The sequence below is a fragment of the Osmerus eperlanus genome, chromosome 11 (genome assembly GCF_963692335.1).
Source record: "Osmerus eperlanus chromosome 11, fOsmEpe2.1, whole genome shotgun sequence".
Taxonomy (NCBI): Eukaryota; Metazoa; Chordata; class Actinopteri; order Osmeriformes; family Osmeridae; genus Osmerus; species Osmerus eperlanus.
Genome location: NC_085028.1, coordinates 14,050,681 through 14,068,891, shown reverse-complemented (window position 1 = coordinate 14,068,891; position 18,211 = coordinate 14,050,681). Strand labels below are relative to the sequence as shown.

At 52.0% G+C, this 18,211-nt stretch overlaps 1 protein-coding gene across 10 annotated transcripts in view; it reads right to left on the bottom strand.

Annotated features, from left to right (window-relative positions):
* Positions 1 to 1,234: 1,234 nt before the first annotated feature.
* The window catches only part of ncam1b (neural cell adhesion molecule 1b), a 43,101-nt gene continuing 26,124 nt past the window's right edge, over positions 1,235 to 18,211 (bottom strand). For 2 of the 10 annotated variants that reach the window (XM_062472364.1, XM_062472366.1), the window contains 13 exons: positions 15,632 to 15,661; positions 13,186 to 13,336; positions 12,748 to 12,935; positions 12,063 to 12,159; positions 11,600 to 11,770; positions 11,096 to 11,224; positions 10,536 to 10,550; positions 8,444 to 8,568; positions 7,954 to 8,134; positions 4,950 to 5,145; positions 4,622 to 4,738; positions 2,504 to 3,766; positions 1,235 to 1,469 (listed from right to left, as the gene is read on the bottom strand). In XM_062472364.1, the coding sequence (XP_062328348.1) occupies positions 1,352 to 1,469; positions 2,504 to 3,766; positions 4,622 to 4,738; positions 4,950 to 5,145; positions 7,954 to 8,134; positions 8,444 to 8,568; positions 10,536 to 10,550; positions 11,096 to 11,224; positions 11,600 to 11,770; positions 12,063 to 12,159; positions 12,748 to 12,935; positions 13,186 to 13,336; positions 15,632 to 15,661 (2,781 nt within the window). In that variant the 3' untranslated portion in view covers positions 1,235 to 1,351. Of the gene's footprint in view, positions 1,470 to 2,503; positions 3,767 to 4,621; positions 4,739 to 4,949; positions 5,146 to 6,326; positions 6,627 to 7,953; positions 8,135 to 8,443; positions 8,569 to 10,535; positions 10,551 to 11,095; positions 11,225 to 11,599; positions 11,771 to 12,062; positions 12,160 to 12,747; positions 12,936 to 13,185; positions 13,337 to 15,631; positions 15,662 to 18,211 lie in introns of those variants that run through there. The other 8 variants (XM_062472365.1, XM_062472372.1, XM_062472368.1 and 5 more) reach the window with 7 other exon arrangements.

The window sequence follows — 18,211 nt, the reverse complement described above, 5'->3', positions numbered from 1 at the left end:
TCCCTTGCACTACTGGTTATTATAAATAGTGCTATGATGGGAGACTTTGACAACATTACACTAGACCTTTCTTTTAATCCATTTCTTGTATCATCATTTTTAATACACTACAGCATATAAAAAGGCTTTTTTTTCACGACAAAGCTATGCAGATATTATTGAAACTGATGACAAGACAATCAATTGACACAGTCACAGTGCACAAGCTTGCAGTCAAGAGTGGAAAAGAAGATTGCTCCAGATTTACAGAGTACAAAAAAAATGCCTTTTTTTAAAGATTTGTGTTAAAAACACGATTGAATGGATGATAGAGAGAAGCACGGCATCTGCCTTCTCCAGATGAGAAGAGACTCATCATAGTTGATGCTAAAGAATGGAGTGCTATACATCAAGTTTATGATGACATTCACTTTGATCTGGGTTCTTCAACCCTTGTCCATGAGAACCACGGGCTCTGCTGAGGTTCCACGTTTCTCTGCCAGCACTCGGAACACTTTGTTCTACAGGTAAGATAGCTGCTCCAGATGTCTCTCTCCTCAGGGGACATAAGGACTTCACGGGGACCGGAGTGGGACTGACACCAGTATGTGTACCTGCAAGTTCTGCATCACAAAGCTTAGCAGGCCAAGAGATGCCCATCTGATACTATCTTGTCTAGCAGGAGATCTGTGTTTTAAACCCAACCTCACTGTACATCATATAAAGTACAGAGTGTTCATGGCCACACCCTTCTTGAGAGTAATCAAATCAATACACATGTTTTGATAGCTAGCTACATGACAACAATCTGGATGTTTAAAACCACCCAACCCCTTAACAGACAAGAGAAAAATATTGAACATTACAACCATTTGTAAATCTGACATGCAAACACACTATTCTATTAGACTAGCCCTCAAATTATTAAAGATAAAAAAATACAAATAATTTTACATTTGAACGATGTAACATGGAAATAATAAAATAACATCTATATAGAGTCAATCTTTTAATATATATAATGTATAATCCAATGTTTAAGTGCAACCAGACTTCAAACAATTACCACTAACTCAGTGTAGTAAAAAAACAAAACAAAGAAAAACAAAAACAAAAAAAGACTTGTCTCTTGAAAATGCTTCATGTGATTTGAAATTAAACGTAAAACAGTGTTCTTTAGTGTTTCATGGGACAAGCAAACTGTAATGGAATGATAAACTAAACTGAAACACAGCACAATCAGATTGTGCTCTGATGATTCTCATGCTCGTCTATGTGTGCTGGAGATGCGGTTAAGGGCACTGGAAATCAAAACCGGCAGAGTTTCTGCTGCTGCTGCAGCCATGAGGAACGCCAGGGCCTCGCCCACCCATCATGCTTTGCTCTCGCTGGCGTTTAGACGTGCGATGTTGTTGAGTTCTCCTGTCACCTCTGACAGGGCTGTCTTCATGTCCGACTCCTCTTTAGTCTTTTCCTCGCATATCATCTTCCTGTAATGGAGAAAAGTTGTGTAGTCAACACTCACCTCCATCAGCCAGTAACAGACCAGCAGTAAACAAACATGTATTTCCTGTACACTACGGTAATGAGTCAGCAGTTAGTTCCTGAGAATCCTGAGTTTGTTGCCATGTTGACTATGTCTTGCTATGGGGGAGACTGAGCCTGTCTGAGGGGAGAGATAACCCCACATCTGACAGGAGCCTTAAGGCCTGATCCTGCCGCCTGCCGCCCCCCTCAGGCCCACAGCCCTGCTGATGCCCCCCTCAGGCCCACAGCCCTGCTGATGCCCCCCTCAGGCCCACAGCCCTGCTGATGCCCCCCTCAGGCCCACAGCCCTGCTGATGCCCCCCTCAGGCCCACAGCCCTGCTGATGCCCCCCTCAGGCCCACAGCCCTGCTGATGCCCCCCTCAGGCCCACAGCCCTGCTGATGCCCCCCTCAGGCCCACAGCCCTGCTGATTCCCCCCTCAGGCCCACAGCCCTGCTGATTCCCCCCTCAGGCCCACAGCCCTGCTGATGCCCCCCTCAGGCCCACAGCCCTGCTGATGCCCCCAGCTGGACCTCCTCTTCTTCCTCCTCTCTCTAGTTAAGCTGCAGAATCAGCGAGAGCGGCCAGCAGACATGACCACCACCACCTCAACAGACAAGAAGGGTCACACTACAATACTGCACAACTACCAATCGACTGTACACACACACACACACACACACACACACACACACACACACACACACACACACACACACACACACACACACACACACACACACACACACACACACACACACACACACACACACTCAGAATAACTACAGGGACTTGCACTAGCTCTCTGTAACACCATTGCACGACACACTTCACTACAAATGACCCACAATAATACAAATTCCTTTTCTGTGAGCAATGGCAAGATGCGGAGTGAATGGGCATACGGTCAGACGCGCACGCACACACACACACACATACAGACACACACACAGAAAAACACACACAGAAGGAGATAAACCTCTAGAGGGCGCCATACTCGTTGTGGACTGCAGCCTTGGCCAGAGTCTCAGGGTCCTCCAGAGGCAGGAGGTCAGCTCCGTCTCCGTTGGCCAGGGAGGGGGCAGGGACGGGAGCGCTCCCCAGCCTAGAGAGCTCTGCTAGGGCCATGGAGGGGCTCAGCACACCGCTCAGCTCTAAGTCATTGTATGGGGCCCTGGGCTCTGTGGTCGCGGGCGGACAGGCGGTCAGAGTGGAAGCTAGCATGTCGTAGGAAGAGGAGATGGGTGTGGGGGTGGCAGAGGGCACCGCTTGGGCATGGATGGGGACTTTAGGGACAAGTGTGGGTGCAGCTACAGGGGTGGGGGTGAGGATGTCTGAAGCGTCAGCGGCAGGTGTCATACTATCAAGGAATCCGGGGGAAATGATGTCAGCGTCCAGGAAGGTTGGGGTATTACCGCTGGTGGCTGTTAGGTCAGTGAGAGCTGGGGTCAGGGTAGTGAGAGCTGGGGTCAGGATATCTTTGGTAGGAGGTGGTCCAGCGCTGGTGTCCTGGACACCAGGGGCTGGTGGATCAGTGTTAGGAGGGGTAGAGGTGAGCAGACCGGTGGACAGGGCTGTAGGTGGAGCTGGGGTAGGTTTGGTGGAGCTGGGGGTAACAAGTGCTTCAGGGCCAGGAGATGTATTCGCAGGGGCCAGGGGAGAGGGTTTGTTGGTGTTCAGGGTGGGAGAGGAGGAGGGGGAGTCAGTGGCGAGGGCAGACGGGGGGGGGCTGGCTCTGCGAGGCGTGCCCAGTAGTTTGGGAGAGTTGCGGCGCTTGGGGGGGATTGGTATCGGGGACCGTGGAGGTTTGGGGCTGTCAGAGGCAGTCACAGCAGGGGCAGCTCTGACCTCAGGCAGGGGGGCTCCGTCTCCTAGCAACGGGGATGCTTTAGCTGGGACGTCAGAGGAGATCTTCCGAGTGGGGGCCGGGGGCGTGGCCGTGGCAGGGGTGAGGGCAGGGGCAGAACGAGTGGGGCCTGGGGAAGGGGATGTGGGTGGGGCTGGGGCAGAGGAGCGGGTGTGGGCTGGGGCTAGTGTAGGGGCTGCGGGTTTGGGTGGGGCAGCATGGGTGGGGGCCGGGGCAGAGGCCGGGGCAGGAGAGGGGTCGCTAGCCAGGGCTAAGAAGCTGCAGGTGAGGGTGGTGGTCTCGCTAGAGGGGCTGTCCAGGGTGGGGTCAAAGGTGTCGGCGGTGGGCGTGTCAGAGTTGGTGGCTACGGAGGAGAGCGTGTCCAGGGCCAGGGCCGCGGCGTGAGCGGCCAGCCTGAGAGAGCAAGGGAGAGAGCAGAGACACACACACTAGACACCCGGGTGACTGACACACAGCAGGGCTGACTGACACACAGCAGGCAAGCAGAGTTAGGCTGGGGAGGCGTGCGTTACAGACAGACAGCAGCCAAAACACAGAGAGCAGCCCCAAACATCGACTAGCACAGACAAAAAGACACACAAGGTAACCATGCAGTGAGTGAACACACAGCGGAACTACATCCCATGCATCCACTACCATAGACTTCACAGAGGACCTACAGTCCTGTAGGCAAAGATGACCGTCTAGAAACATCTAGAGCACCAAGCATCACCGCCTGAAAGGGTTGAACAGTACCAGTGACTGTTAGCTAATCCAGCACCAGGTTGACTAGCACTATTTTGAGGATGTATCTCAGTGATACTACCATAAATGACCTACGCTGGAGGACAAAAGCCCTGCTCGTGTCTTTGACTGGTATTGATTCAACCTTCAACACACAATAAATCATCTCCAAAAGCTGCGAAAGAAAAATGGTTTAACAACACAATCCCTCGCCCCCCCCCCCCTTGAAAAAGAAGCGAAAAGAGTAGCTTTACAACAGAAAGCTTCACATGAGCTCAAGACAGAGGACTCCCCTTCAGAATCACTTCTTTTACCGTCGTAAACAGTAACAGAACATAAACGACTTGCCATCCCACACTGACAAGCTGTGCTTTAGATGTCAGAATCAAGAATTTGGCTACAACTCAACCAAAAAAAACGTCTGAACCGGATGGGTCGGGACGTGGCCTTGTGATTCTTCAAAGAGAAGTGTCCTGTACCAGCTCGGACATGTACCGTGTACAGTCAGTACCAGCCTATACACACTCTGGCTCTGTGAGGGGCGTGGTCTCGTTGGGTTCCGTGGGCCCGCCCGCGTTGTGATTGGCCGTGCATTCGTCTTCCGTCCTCACCTCCACGATGGGCTCTTTGGACTCGTCTTTCCTGTGGAGGAGAGCATTCTGGGATTAGCCTTCCGGTTACGCATCTATGACACCATTTACAGGACAGCAGCTATGTTAGGGTACTCGTTTTATTGGTAGAGTTCGGGGTCGGGGAGGTCATTCGAATTGCCTTTCCTTGAAAGGTTTGTCACCAACATGAACTTAACCACGTTGTCGATTTGAATGAGGGTGTGGATGAACGGGGGGCTCACATGAAGGCTGCCTTGCCACCTTCCAGGCTGCTGTCCTTGGCCGTGGAGCCGGGCTTCCCGCACAGACACATGATCAGGCCGCACTTGTTGATGAAGTAGCAGCTGACGTCCACGGCCAGCAGCAGCAGCAGCACGGCCACCAGGAGGATGCCGGCGATGATGCCCGTGGACAGCGCCGACTCGTCGCCCAGGTCTGCTGGAGAGGAGGGAACAGGCGGTGGGTCAGCCGCCCCGGGGGGCACGCCTACGCCGACCTCTTACATGGTCACGAGAACTCTATACTGTCGGGGCAAAAAATGATTTCATGGAATGAACAACTCACCTGGCATGCACAATGACCCTGTCTACAGTGGAGGAGTCCCTGCATCTGCCCAGCAGTAGATACACGTGCCGGGCAGAACAGCGCGCCAATCAATAGCTCACCGCTAGCAAACAGTGTGTGTGCTAAATGCACTCGAATAAACATATTGATCTTTTCTGCCATTTCAGATGTTTTGAAACAGGCATTGCCTGGCCTGACCTTTACAAAAAGACAGATCAATTTACAGATAGATGTATTAAACCAACTTTATTAATATTAGACACCCACGCTGCCACCACTCCAAACAGCAATAATACAATAACAATAAAACCTGAGGGAAGGTTTTTGTGTTGGACCATATTAACGCTTTTGTAAACAGCACTTTAAATGCCCCCCCCCCACCCTCTCCCCCTCTCCGCCAGTGTGTATTCAATTGGGTCATCTCTGATGTTTGAGTGGCCTTTTTATCTCCAAGACAGAGAGAGAGAGAGAGAGAGAGAGAGACAGACAGAGAGAGAGAGAGACGGAGTAGAGTCTGCGTAGAGACCTTCAGGACACACGCTTCATCTACCACCAGGACTGCTCCTGCCTCCTCGCTCACGCTGAGGAGATCTCTGCCACGAGGCCAGGGAGCGCCACTCTCAGCATGCATCACACACATCAGCACGCATCAGTAACATCAGCTGGTATGTGTCAAACACATCAGCTGGCACACTGGGATGGGATTCCACACGGCAAATACTCCTTTATTAAAACACACGCACTGACACGCATATCAACATCACAATGATTTGGGTACAGTCTAACCCTGGGGCGTTAATGTTCAATATTACATATTTGGTTCTGGTTAGAAGCCTTATATGGTTGCTCGTTTAATAATTCATGTTAAACAAATCTTTACATATGGTACATTTCCATTTAATGAGTGAAAAAAAAGAAATGATGCACATCCTTTACACGCCTGTTACTCACCTTTCACAGGTCAAGGGGTGCTCTACCACAAATACCTCATACCCGGGTCACTACACTAGCGTTCATTACTGTAAACTCCAGCACTGTTCAGTAGTCTAGTGCTGATGCTAGCGGTGCTGCGCCGCACCGCCCACTGCTTCTGCAGCACACAGAGGAAGCTTTTATGTTCAGTAGGTCAGTGATGTTCCCGGTGATGTTCCCGAGCTACCCTCCCCATACAAAACATGTCTGTCCCGGCCAGGACGACATGGTGACAGAAGGCGTCCGGAGAGAGAGAGAGAGCCGGGACGGGCAAGGCGACCTCTGTGTGTGTGTGTGGGTGGACTATGAGAGCAGGAGCGTGGTCAGTAAGGACATGAAGAGAGCGCTCAGGGTGGAGGTCACCGCGGAGCAGCCCTGGGACGCTGGGGGGGGGGGGCGCACCACGCCCACCGTGACACGCACATGGGCGCAAGAGGAAGAGGAAGGTGTTTTGAAAAGTGATGGGGACAAAGGTCATGTGGTCCACCCGTGTCCAAGCCCCGCCAAGACAACAGGAACGATAGAGAGAGAGGAAGAGAAGAAGAGGAAAGGGGAGAGAGACAGAGAGAGAGAGAGAAAGAGAGAGAGAGAGAGAGAGAGAGAGAGAGAGAGAGAGAGAGAGAGAGAGAGAGAGAGAGAGAGAGAGAGAGAGAGAGAGAGAGAGAGCAAAGGGAAGAGAAAGGGAAAACGAGGGAAGGAAGTCGGGGTAAATGAAAACAATGGACACGGAGAGAAGGGCGGGAAAATAGAAAAGAGGGGGGGAGAGAAAAGAGAAAATATGTCAAGTTTGAAAACAAAACAAAAAAAGAACAGAGGACAAATTGGAGAGAATTGGAAAACAAAGCAAAACTTTACAACAGTAAAGCAAAAGCACAGCACAAGTGATAGGAGTACAGCAGATATGATCAAGAGGATTACGGGACTGTTGTGAGTACATGAGGGATAACTCGTGTACATAAGTAAGAGTGCGTGTTTGACAGAGGAAGTGTGTTTGTGTGTGTGACAGAGAGGAAGTAACTGAGTGCCGTGTGTGTGTGTGTGTGTGTGTGTAACTGAGTGAGCGAGCGAGAGTGAGTGAATGAGTGAGCGAGTGAGAGACAAGTAAGTCAAAGAAAAACAAACGAGGGAAGGAGTGAGAGAAGGAAAGAGCCCTGCGGTATTAGATCAAAGCACCCTGTCTCACCTGGGGACAAGCTGGAGATGGGCACTGCAGCAGCGCAGCTATGTGTGGTTCTACTGGGGGCGAGGGATGGGGATGGGAGTTGGCCCGGCTATGTTACAAGAAAGCTCCATTCATCAAAGGGTGCTGCGTGGGTACAGGCTGCTTCCACAGGGCCCAGCTAGCTACGTACGGCTCTGCACCTGCAGTTCTGTGGGATGCAGGTCAGCAGCACCCTCTGCGTGTACGGGAGCCTGGAAGAAGCCTGTTTTAACCCTGAGACAATAACTCATACTCGTACAGAGGGCCGGCTGTGGCTCCGCCATTAATCTCCGAAGCCAGATACAACCATCGTTTTCGCAAAAAGGAGCGCGTGAAAAAAAAAAGAAAGGAAAAAAAAAGGGCGTACCGAAGTCAAACCTCTGTGTGTGGAGTGTGAGCCTCATCACCTCAGCGTCCCCACCGCAGGTCAGACAGCAGTCCAAAACGGACGCGGACACTTTGAAAAGACGCCGCGTGCCCCCTGACGGGAGGCCGCGGGAGGGACCTACCTGGGATGGCCGCTGGCTCGGGGTCGGTCCGGACCGTCAGGACCCCGGGCTGGGACTTCCCCTGCAGGTTCTCGGCCACCACCAGCACCTCGTACTCCGTGTTCCAGTCCAGGCTGGTGAGCACCACGTAGTCGCTCCCGCTGGGCATCCTCATCTCAGGCTTCCACTCCGACAGCTGCTTCTAGAGACACAGACGCCCCCCCCCCGAGCCTCCGTCAGCCAAGCTGCTCCCCATGCAGAGCTGCCATCCACTTCCACTCATTCCTCTAGCAGACCTTTTTAAATCCAGAGCGACGTGACAAAGTGCACGCGCTGCGGCGAGTGCGGGCGGATAATGAAAGATCACAAATGGACCGTTCTAGCGGTTAAACCGTGGTTAAGGCCGAGGAGCAGAGTTACAGCTACAGCGCCTCCAGTAGAGCCCTGTGCGGATGGCCGGGCTGTCTGGAGTGACACCCGTCCCCTGTGTTCTCCAGGCGACCTTACTTACTGGTTTGAAGCGGACCAGGTAGTGTGTGATGGGCGAGCCCCCGTCATCCTGCTTGGTCCACTTCACCTTGAGGGAGTTGCCTTTGGGCTGCAGTATGCCCTCCAGCTTAGGAGGGTTGGGCTCCCCTGCAGGTGGACAGCAGCGTTAGTCGAATCACTGGGACGGGAGTGGGACACCGTCTGAGTCTGGCACTGTGTGAATATGTTTCCTGTAACCTCCTGCTACCTGCTTAAAATATATATGAAAATTCGGTTAAAGGTAAACAGAAGTGTTCATTTGTTGTTCATTTTTCAACCTCAAGCCTGAATCCCTCATCAAACAAGGCGCATGCAACAGCTGCGAGGAAGCCGTTTGTAGTTCCTCTGAACTTTTAACGCTGGTATTCCTGACCTACTTACGCTTAATAAGCAGCCTATGTTTATCTGATCTAATTACACAGCAGGCCTGACTACTGTGGAAGAACAAAGAGGTTCGGCATAGTAATTATACATGCAAGGAGCGACCACTAGGGGGTGTATTCCCACTCCAGAGTGGTGGAGATGAGCGCCGTGAGGACAGACTGAAGAGGACATGGCCCACAGTGTGGAGCGTGCCTCAGAGCGCGCACCCCACAGACACGGCACCTCAGCAGAACACACTCAGACTGAAGACTCGGTGTTAGTCAGGAGAGGCGGAGTTCTGATGTTAGGTGTGTACAATGATTCAATTCACTTGATTAATCCAGAAGGCCAGTTCAAGACTGCATCTGAGGAACATGGAGAGCCTGGTCTGGCACAGCAGATGGAAAGCTAGTATGCTATCTGGAAAGGAGACAAAAGCTTGTCTTCATTTGGGCTAAACCCTTCTAGAAGAGTTATGACTGTGTGTGCTGTGATTTATCCTGCACTGTTAAAGCTGTTAAACAGGGAGGGCTTCTTAGGAGACAGTTGGAGCTGCGACAACAAAGCACGCTCTCAACTAAATCTCTGTGATGACTCGGAGCCTCCATACACAGTGCAGACAATCGGCTGCACATAACTGAGTGCCTAGCATGTGGATGAATGTGGTGAGTCAGAGGTAGTTTAAGGGTTAGGATGTGAGAAGCAGCTTTTAGTATCGAGGTTCTGATTCTTCAGAACAAAGAATTACCTTCTGCGGGTCAGACGAGATCACCAGCACCATGCAAGCCACAAAACAGTCACATGAAACGCACGCGTGTGATTGGTTGAAAGGAAAGCGGAAGAGGTAACATGAAAGATACAAAAATAGACAAGATAAAACAACGACAGAAAAAGCACAGTTAAAGACTTCAAAAGAAAATGACAAATGAAACAGATTTACAGAAACAGAAAACCACACAGAATCCAGGAGGGGGAACAACAGACATGGTTCCTCTGCAAGAAGTTGACAAGTGAGACTTACACCAGGATATCTACATTATAATTTCAATCAGTCCTGGGCTCGGCCTGATCTAAAAGGAGCCCTTGTCTGTCAACTCAGGACAGAGGAAACTGCAGTATTTCCAATAAAGACAGTATTCAAAACACTCCCAGGAGAGAAGGGCACGTTTTAGACACTATGTTGGTATTTTAAATACTGTAGTATTGGTAATACTATGAGCCATGTTCAGTTAATGGGCTTGCTTGGACAATCTAATGACACTGAAAAAACACGGTCCACAACGAGGTGTGGTTCACAGCACAACAGAAGGAGCAAAGAGACCTAGAAGACACAGGAGCCAGGACCAGCACAGGAAGCGACAAGGGGGGGGGACTGGGGGATCTATTCCTCCTGAAAAAGGAATACAAACAAATGTTCTAGCTACCAACTACCGTCTATCACCTCCGAAGTCCTCCCAACAAACCTGTTTTCTCGGTGAAAAAATTAAAAATGCCATCTGGGGGGGGGATATAAAAAGAACAGATGTCAGACTGAAGAGAAGAGGAGAGAGGTGATGTGTTTAGGGAGGAGGAGGACAGGGAGGGTTCAGGGTCACCAGAGCTGAGGGAGAGGTTCTGAGGCCCCCAGTAGGACACCCAGCTGAGGACAGGATAGGCCCGCACATGAGCACCACGCAAACTAGGCTTGGGACAGGGGGTGATGGGACACTTACTTGTGTAAGAATAACCTGAGTGGTCCACAGAAGGGGGAAAAAAAGAAATTAAAGAGATGACAGAAAATATATGAACATAACATGAAAAAACAAATGTGCGTATAGAAAAAAAGGGGGGGTCACGTGCAAAACTGAAAATAGCGATCAAAACGTACTTCTACATAATCCTTGTCGGTATATTATCAATTTCTCTAGGCCATTTTGGCATATTCCACTAAGATACAAACACAACCAGCAGGTGGCGAACTAACTTAAGGAGGCAGGGAGAGCATTAGCAGAGGGGTGGATATCCTGGTAGCGGGGGGGATCTCCAGACAGACTATGCAGTCCATCTCAAACACAAACAATATGGTTACGGTACGAAACAAAAAATTATAGGGGAAATATGAAGCACAAAGACACAGGGAGCCTGCTATGTCCTCAGGAGAGGTTTAAAAGAGGACCAGGTGTGTGGTTAGATTCGGGTTGTCAAGGCGGGCGTGACAGAGAGGCAGGTGTGACAGAGAGGTAGGTGTGACAGACGTGATGTGACAGTGCGAGTGTGTTTGTGTGCGACTTACGAACAGGCTCCGTCTTGAAGATCACAGCGGGGCTGCTGTCACCTTCTCCCTTGCCGTTGGCGGCAGACATCTTCACCTCATAGTTGGTCTCTGGCTTCAGGCCTGTGATCGTCACCTCCGTCGAAGCACCTGGGAAGACCCATTCAATATCTCACTCTGACGGGACACGGTAAAACCACACCTGCTCTACTGATGACCCACAACTGGTGAATACTCCTGCTGCTCTGGCACCAACAAGACTTCAACGTACAGCATCACCTCTGAGATCCTCTCTAGCCCCAACACTACCCAGTACACCCCAGACTCACCTCTCTGGGCCTCGTAGACCTGACACTACCCAGTACACCCCAGACTCACCTCTCTGGGCCTCGTAGACCTGACACTACCCAGTACACCCCAGACTCACCTCTCTGGACCTCGTAGACCTGACACTACCCAGTACACCCCAGACTCACCTCTCTGGACCTCGTAGACCTGACACTACCCAGTACACCCCAGACTCACCTCTCTGGACCTCGTAGACCCGGTGCACCCAGCTCCCCCGGGTCACGGGCTTCCACTCGGCCCGGTAGCGCAGGATGGGCACCCCCCCGGAGGCTTCGGGCTCCTGGAACAGCACCCTGGCCGAGCTGGAGAAGGGCTCCACCTGTCCGACGGAAGGGGCAGATGGCACGTCTGGGGTGGGGGGGAGAGGCAGAGTGCAGTGGGTGCTTAGGTGCAGAAATGTGTTTCTGCAGGGGTAAGTGGATTGGGGGGGGGGGGGGGGGGGACCTCAGCTGATTCTAGTCGTCTATAATTAGCATCAATCTGGTCTCCGAGGTTCTTAACTCAAGTGTTTCATTTCATGTCTTAGCACATTTCTTCACCAAACTGGGGGGAAATGAAGAGGGCTACAGTCCCCAAACACAGCTGTGTGTGAGGGCGTGTCTGTGTTTGCGTGATGGGGCAGAGACAGTGGAGCCCTTACCGGCCTGAATGAGAAGGAACTCCTTGGACTCGGTGCCCATCTCATTGGAGGCGGAGCAGTTGTAGCTCCCAAAGTCGTTCTCCGACTCTGGGGTGACCTGCGGAGGCAGAAGCACCAGCGGGCGTGAGGATGCAGGGAGAGTAGGGGCTCTAAAAGGCCAGCCAAGGTGACTGGGGGTGTTTAGTTCTGCTGGTGTTTGTCCATCAGGAGGCTTCTATTTTTATTCCTCCCTCCCATCGTTCCCGCAGCTGAATTATTGATTGGAACCGGAGAGTTTTTCCACAATGGAACTATGGGAAAACCCTGACAATCCAGCGCAAACATATGAAATCTTTATGGCTTGAGGTAAGTGTTATTTTGGTCCGAGTGCCTACGTAAGCGTGTGTACACGGTCTGCGAGTGTGTGTATGTGTGCGTGTGTGAGTGTGTATGTGTGCGTGTGTGAGTGTGTATGTGTGCGTGTGTGAGTGTGTGTGCGTGTGTGAGTGTGTATGTGTGCGTGTGTGAGTGTGTATGTGTGCGTGTGTGAGTGTGTGTGTGAGTGTGTATGTGTGTGTGTGTGAGTGTGTATGTGTGTGTGAGTGTGTATGTGTGTGTGAGTGTGTATGTGTGTGTGAGTGTGTGTGCGTGTGTGAGTGTGTATGTGTGTGTGAGTGTGTGTGCGTGTGCCTGCTTGTGTGCCCACCTCCAAGAAGCTGGCTGATGGGCCGCTGTAGACCTTGATGTTGGTGGTGTTGAGGCTGGGCAGCTGCAGGCCGTCTCTCAGCCACAGTAAGGACACCTGGCTGGGGTGGGCCAGGACCTCACAGCTCATGTTGGCTGGGTTGCCCTCCCAGGTATACACGGCGACCGAGCCGGTGATCTTAGGAGAGTCTGAGGAAGACCACGTCCATGAGAGAAACAACCATGTGTCATGCACAGTCCAACAAACAAAAGAAATCTCTGATTTATCCCCCCAAAAAACCCACAGATTCATCAAACAAACAAACAAACAAAATAATCACAGATGAAGCAAACAAACAAACCAAAAAAATCACAGACAAAAAAAAAGGTCATTGATTCATCAAAACAAAAACAGTCAGTAAATGCTGGGTATGGCAGGTTAGGGTGGGCGGGGTCTCACAGCGTATTTCCAGGTACGCGTGCCGGGCGTCCTCTCCGATGGAGCTGCGTGCCGTGCAGAGGTACAGGCCTGCGTCCGTGTACTCGGCCTTCTTCAGGGTGAGGGAGGACAGGCGGGCGTCGCTCCTCACCATCACGTTCCCGTCCAGGCTCTGCGGGGAGGGCAGGAAGACCCTGTCAGACACGCAGCGCTGGGGCCCTCCGCCCCACATCCACCCCTCTGTCCTCCTGACCCCGGAGCCGGAACATAGTCACACAACACTTTGAACAATATTGGATCATTGAGGTCTGAAGCGCTGTAATTAACTGTGTTCTCTGATAAGGTGAGTCTTATCACTGGTAAGGTGTGTGGGTGTGTGTGTGTGTGTTAGACGTGGACAACCATACACACACACAGCCGGTGCTGTAGAAGAGGCAGACATGATAGCCAGAGAAAACATCAGGTGGTCTCTTAGTGTGAGACTGAAGAGAGATATGTACAGTAGGAGAGACACAGCATCAATAATGGAAGAGGCGGATAGAAACTATCAACCGATTCTCACAATGGCTGTGCAGCGAGTTGGAGGATGAAAACTGTTAAAAGTTCCCTATTTAGGTCACCAGTTGTGAAGGGTGTCTGGGTCTGTCACATGAGTCGACATGCCGAGCTCACACTTTTACAACCCCTCCGAGGTCTTGCCGGGGGTTTGATTTATTTAGCATTACCTAAATACGACTGTCCATTAATAAAATATGGTGTTGAATTATTTCTCCACTCCACCAAGCACCTTGGCATGGTGCATACATGCCACCTATGACACGAGCGCCCTAGGACGCCGCAGCTTTCATGAGTCACAGTGACCACGGCTTCCACCGCCAGCACGTTCATGCTGATGATGCATTTGACGAATTCTGAGAGGGAGGCAACAAAGTTAGACGAGGGAAACTTCCCGAAGAGATCTTCCTGGAGACCAGGAGGGAGATGAAGGACGAGTGCCAGCACACTCAGGGGCTCGCCAATTACAACACACGCAGAGACGATGCTAATAAGATGCTGTCTCCTTATGATACCTGCCTTAACTACAGTCTAAGGGGGCTGGGAATCTCTCTTCAAGTTGCGTTTGCATGGATGGTGACACAGGGTCCGCCTGGGTCTCACAGCCTCAAATACTCCCAATGTTTCTCTTTCAGGTCTATTCTGCTTCCCTCCTCCGGGGACTTCTATTATTTGCATGTCTTTGATCCAGCAGACATGCCAAGCATGCCACCTACACTTACAGCTCCGGAACAGACCGTGTGAGGAGGGCCTCGGCAGGGGAGCCCTGGTAAGAGAAGACCTCCTTACTTTGCATTCTAACTCGATGGAAGCAGCGTGTCTGGGGCATTAATTATGCCCGAGGCGAGCGGGGCCGGGGGAAACTCTTACATAACGCAGTCCCCCTTTCATTCTCTCCGATGCCCTCTGTTGGTCTTCCACAAACACTGACGAGGCTCATGACATCACCGCCAGCCAGAGTCTGGAGAAGATGACATCACGCATCGTCACTGCTTAACCTGGGTTGTGTTGCGACCAATGACAGCCCTCGTGAGCCGAGTCAGGTCTAGGTGTGTTTGAGTGCGAGTGCTGGTGACCCCACACCGTTCAGATGGTGGAGAGCGACCTCATTCGATTAGATAGTGGGGGTATGAGGTCAAAGGGTCGCTACAGATCTCCATGGCTACAAGCAGACAGTGGTACCAGGAGGTGAATACACGTCAGAGATACACAATCTCATGTTTGACAGAGGGGGGGGGGGGATATCGCTGTTGATGTGCAACATGAGATCGCTGATTCATTAAAGTTTTATAACTTCAACAAGGAAGCGCTATGAATTATTCAGAAGGGTGGCGGCGTCTATTGAAAACATCTAGGCGATTTTAGGACGGCTTGATCATTTGAGTAGACCCTTATTCCCTGAAAGGAATGGAAACATGGCATCATTCAGCCGTGTGTGAAACCTGGGAACAGAAAGGGCGAGGGAGGAGGGCGAGGGAGGAGGGCGAGGGAGGGGGGAGCGAGGGAGGAGGGCGAGGGAGGAGGGCGAGGGAGGAGGGCGAGGGAGGAGGGCGAGGGAGGAGGGCGAGGGAGGAGGGCGAGGGAGGGGGGAGCGAGGGAGGAGGGCGAGGGAGGAGGGCGAGGGAGGAGGGCGAGGGAGGAGGGCGAGGGAGGAGGGTAATCATTTTTTCAGGGCTTTCGGAAAGGAGGGGAAAAAACTCTCCCGGTTCTCGGTGTGCCAGCCTCTCTAATGAACCCAACAGAACTCTGATGAGAGGAACCTCGGGCGGTTTCCATGACTACCGCAACAGCAGAGGAAGGTGTTGCGGGACAAGAAAGAAGGAAGTAAAAAGAGAGACAGAGAGAGAGAGAGGAGCGTGCGTGCGTGTTCCAGTAGGTAGGCATGCATGAGGGTGGACAGCGGGAGCTCTACCTTGTGCTGCTCAGGTCGAGTCCACGAGGCCTGTAGGGGGAGGGGGGCAGAGACAGAACAACAGACAGGCAAAGCAGACCTTAGACAGGAGTCTTCATCCAGGCGCAGCTGGGTTCAACGAGCTAGTAATGCACAGGGCATGCAACAACTGTCTGGCTGCCGGCCGGCCGGCCGAAGCAGGTACCTGTTCTAGTCCGAGGCTTTAAACGGGCTACTGCTAAATGAACATGCATGGCGGTCAAACGTAAAAAGTAAAAAAAAAAACAGCTACAGACTATGTTGCATTCATATGCAGATGTTCTAGATTCATATGATTAGCATGAGAATGGCAACAATGAGGATGTAGCCGTGCCGCTTGGCACGCGCTTTCATTCAGAACATCTTTGATGCACTTTCTGTAGGCTTCGCCGCATGCCTCTAATTAGTCTTTCAGATTTCAGGCATGCCGGAAGTAAATATATCCAGTCACAATCCAACTATTCTAACACCGATGAGGGATTTAAGGCTTTATATATTCAATTCAGAAATGTGTCCTTTCATGTATGACATCCAGTAGCCAGCATGATAAAGACTACCTTCTTACATGGCTGGATTGCAGGAAGAATAAAAGAAAATCGGAGGTTCATTAAGCCTCATCTTCAAACCTGCTTACGTTCTCCCATTTAAGGCTTTTATACTGTGAAGGAATCCGTGTGAAAATCCACTCAAATAAATATTAATTAACATTACCTTTATGATAACGAAAAACTCACGGGCAAAAACAAAAGCGACGGCTAGCTATCCACCTTTGGTTTTGAGAGTTAGACTCAATAGGCTACGGTTAAATCTTTACACACCTACTGAAATGTGTTTTAGAAGGTGTGTTTCTGCCACAGCAGCTCGACTGAGTCCCTGCGGAGGATGAGACACAGGACTCAGGAATGGGATGGGATGAGGGAAGGATGATGGGCGGAGCGGGGCACTGAAGCAACACAAGCAAAACCAGAAACGGCGCACAAAAAGCGAGCAGCAGTCTCCCAACCTGCTGGGATCCATCGGCAACAGAAGCCTGTCTCTCAACACGTGAACAAAGTCATGTTCTATATTCCTACCGCGCCGTGCTCTCCTCACAGCTGGCAGAGACCCAGATGCACAGGGTTGAATGAATCTGGCTGTCTTCACGCCATGCTAACACAGCGCCGAGCAGGACCGCGGGTCTGGGGCTCCACAGCTTCCCCGCGCCGCTGACATCCTGACCTCTCTCTCTGGGATGTGGGGCGACTCCCTCTTCAACCGCCTGTCCTGTGGCATCTGTGTTCTACTGTGCGCTGCCCTGGCCGTGTGTGTGTGGCCTCTCCATTTAGCCTGGTCACGGAGAGGTCACACTGAGATAGGAATCTCTTTCTCAATGAGCGGTGGGTAGTGCTAGTGGCTGGGGTAGCTGTTATAGCCCGGGAGTGAGTGTTGGCAACAGAGTGCCTGGTTGTAATTGTAATTTCTGGTGCTCGCTGGGGTGAGACCAGGCTGTCGGTAGGGGGTCGGGGAGGGAGGTGGAGGGGGGGGGGGGGGGGGGTGGAGAGGGGGGGGGGGGTGGAGAGGGAGGGGGGGGTGGAGAGGGGGGGGGGGTGGAGAGGGGGGGGGTGGAGAGGGAGGGAGGTGGAGAGGGGGGGGGGTGGAGAGGGAGGGAGGTGGAGAGGGAGGGGGGGGTGGAGAGGGGGGGGGTGGAGAGGGAGGGAGGTGGAGAGGAGCCCCCCACCCCTGTGAAAGACGTTCTGCTCATGATCACAGAACAGCAGTAGGGCTGCGTGTCCCGCAGGGAGGAGGATGGGCTGCTGACCAATTATCACGCAGGCAGATTGGCGAGCGGGCAGGCGGGCAGGAACAGGCAGTAACAGTCGAGTCTGGCACGGCTGCTCCGTGGCTGTAATTGAGTTGACACGTGTCGACGTAAAAAAAAAAACCCACACGACGATGTTTGTTTTAGACGAGGAGGTAAATAAACAACGGCAAATGACACGATGATGGAGAGAGCGGTAAACAAGGCGCGTCTCTGCACACGGGCTGTCTGCTCTGACGTGCTTAATGATGTCACGGGAGTCTTGGGGGAGGGGGCTGTGGCAGGGACTCGGCAGAAGGAACAGCGGCTGTGAGAGCACAGACAAGGCATCATGTTGATATGGGATCACGGTTCAGCCTAGATAGCCAGGAGAGCACGCAGGGGCAACAGGGTTTGGGCCATTTAATGAACTCTGACCGGCCGCTGCGTGGAAAAATGTCCGTCATCAATCCTGACGACCGGGCCAGTTCCATGTCTGAGAACAAACCGGCTTTTCTGCGGAAAAGAAACCCCAGTCATTCCACCCTCGCTCTGGCATCGAGGCACAGAGATGGGCATTGTTTCTATGGACAACAAGAGCCTCTTCACGACACAGCACGGCTCTCAGAGAAGCAGGCCCTCACCTACTGCAGAGAGCATGCTTCTGGTTTCATGTCCATGGCCACCGATGGTTCACACAAAAGGACAGCCTCGTTTCACGACACTTCATCCGCCACTCGACATTAGTCATGTAATCGTCGGGTCTACATCGAGACCCCTCCTCT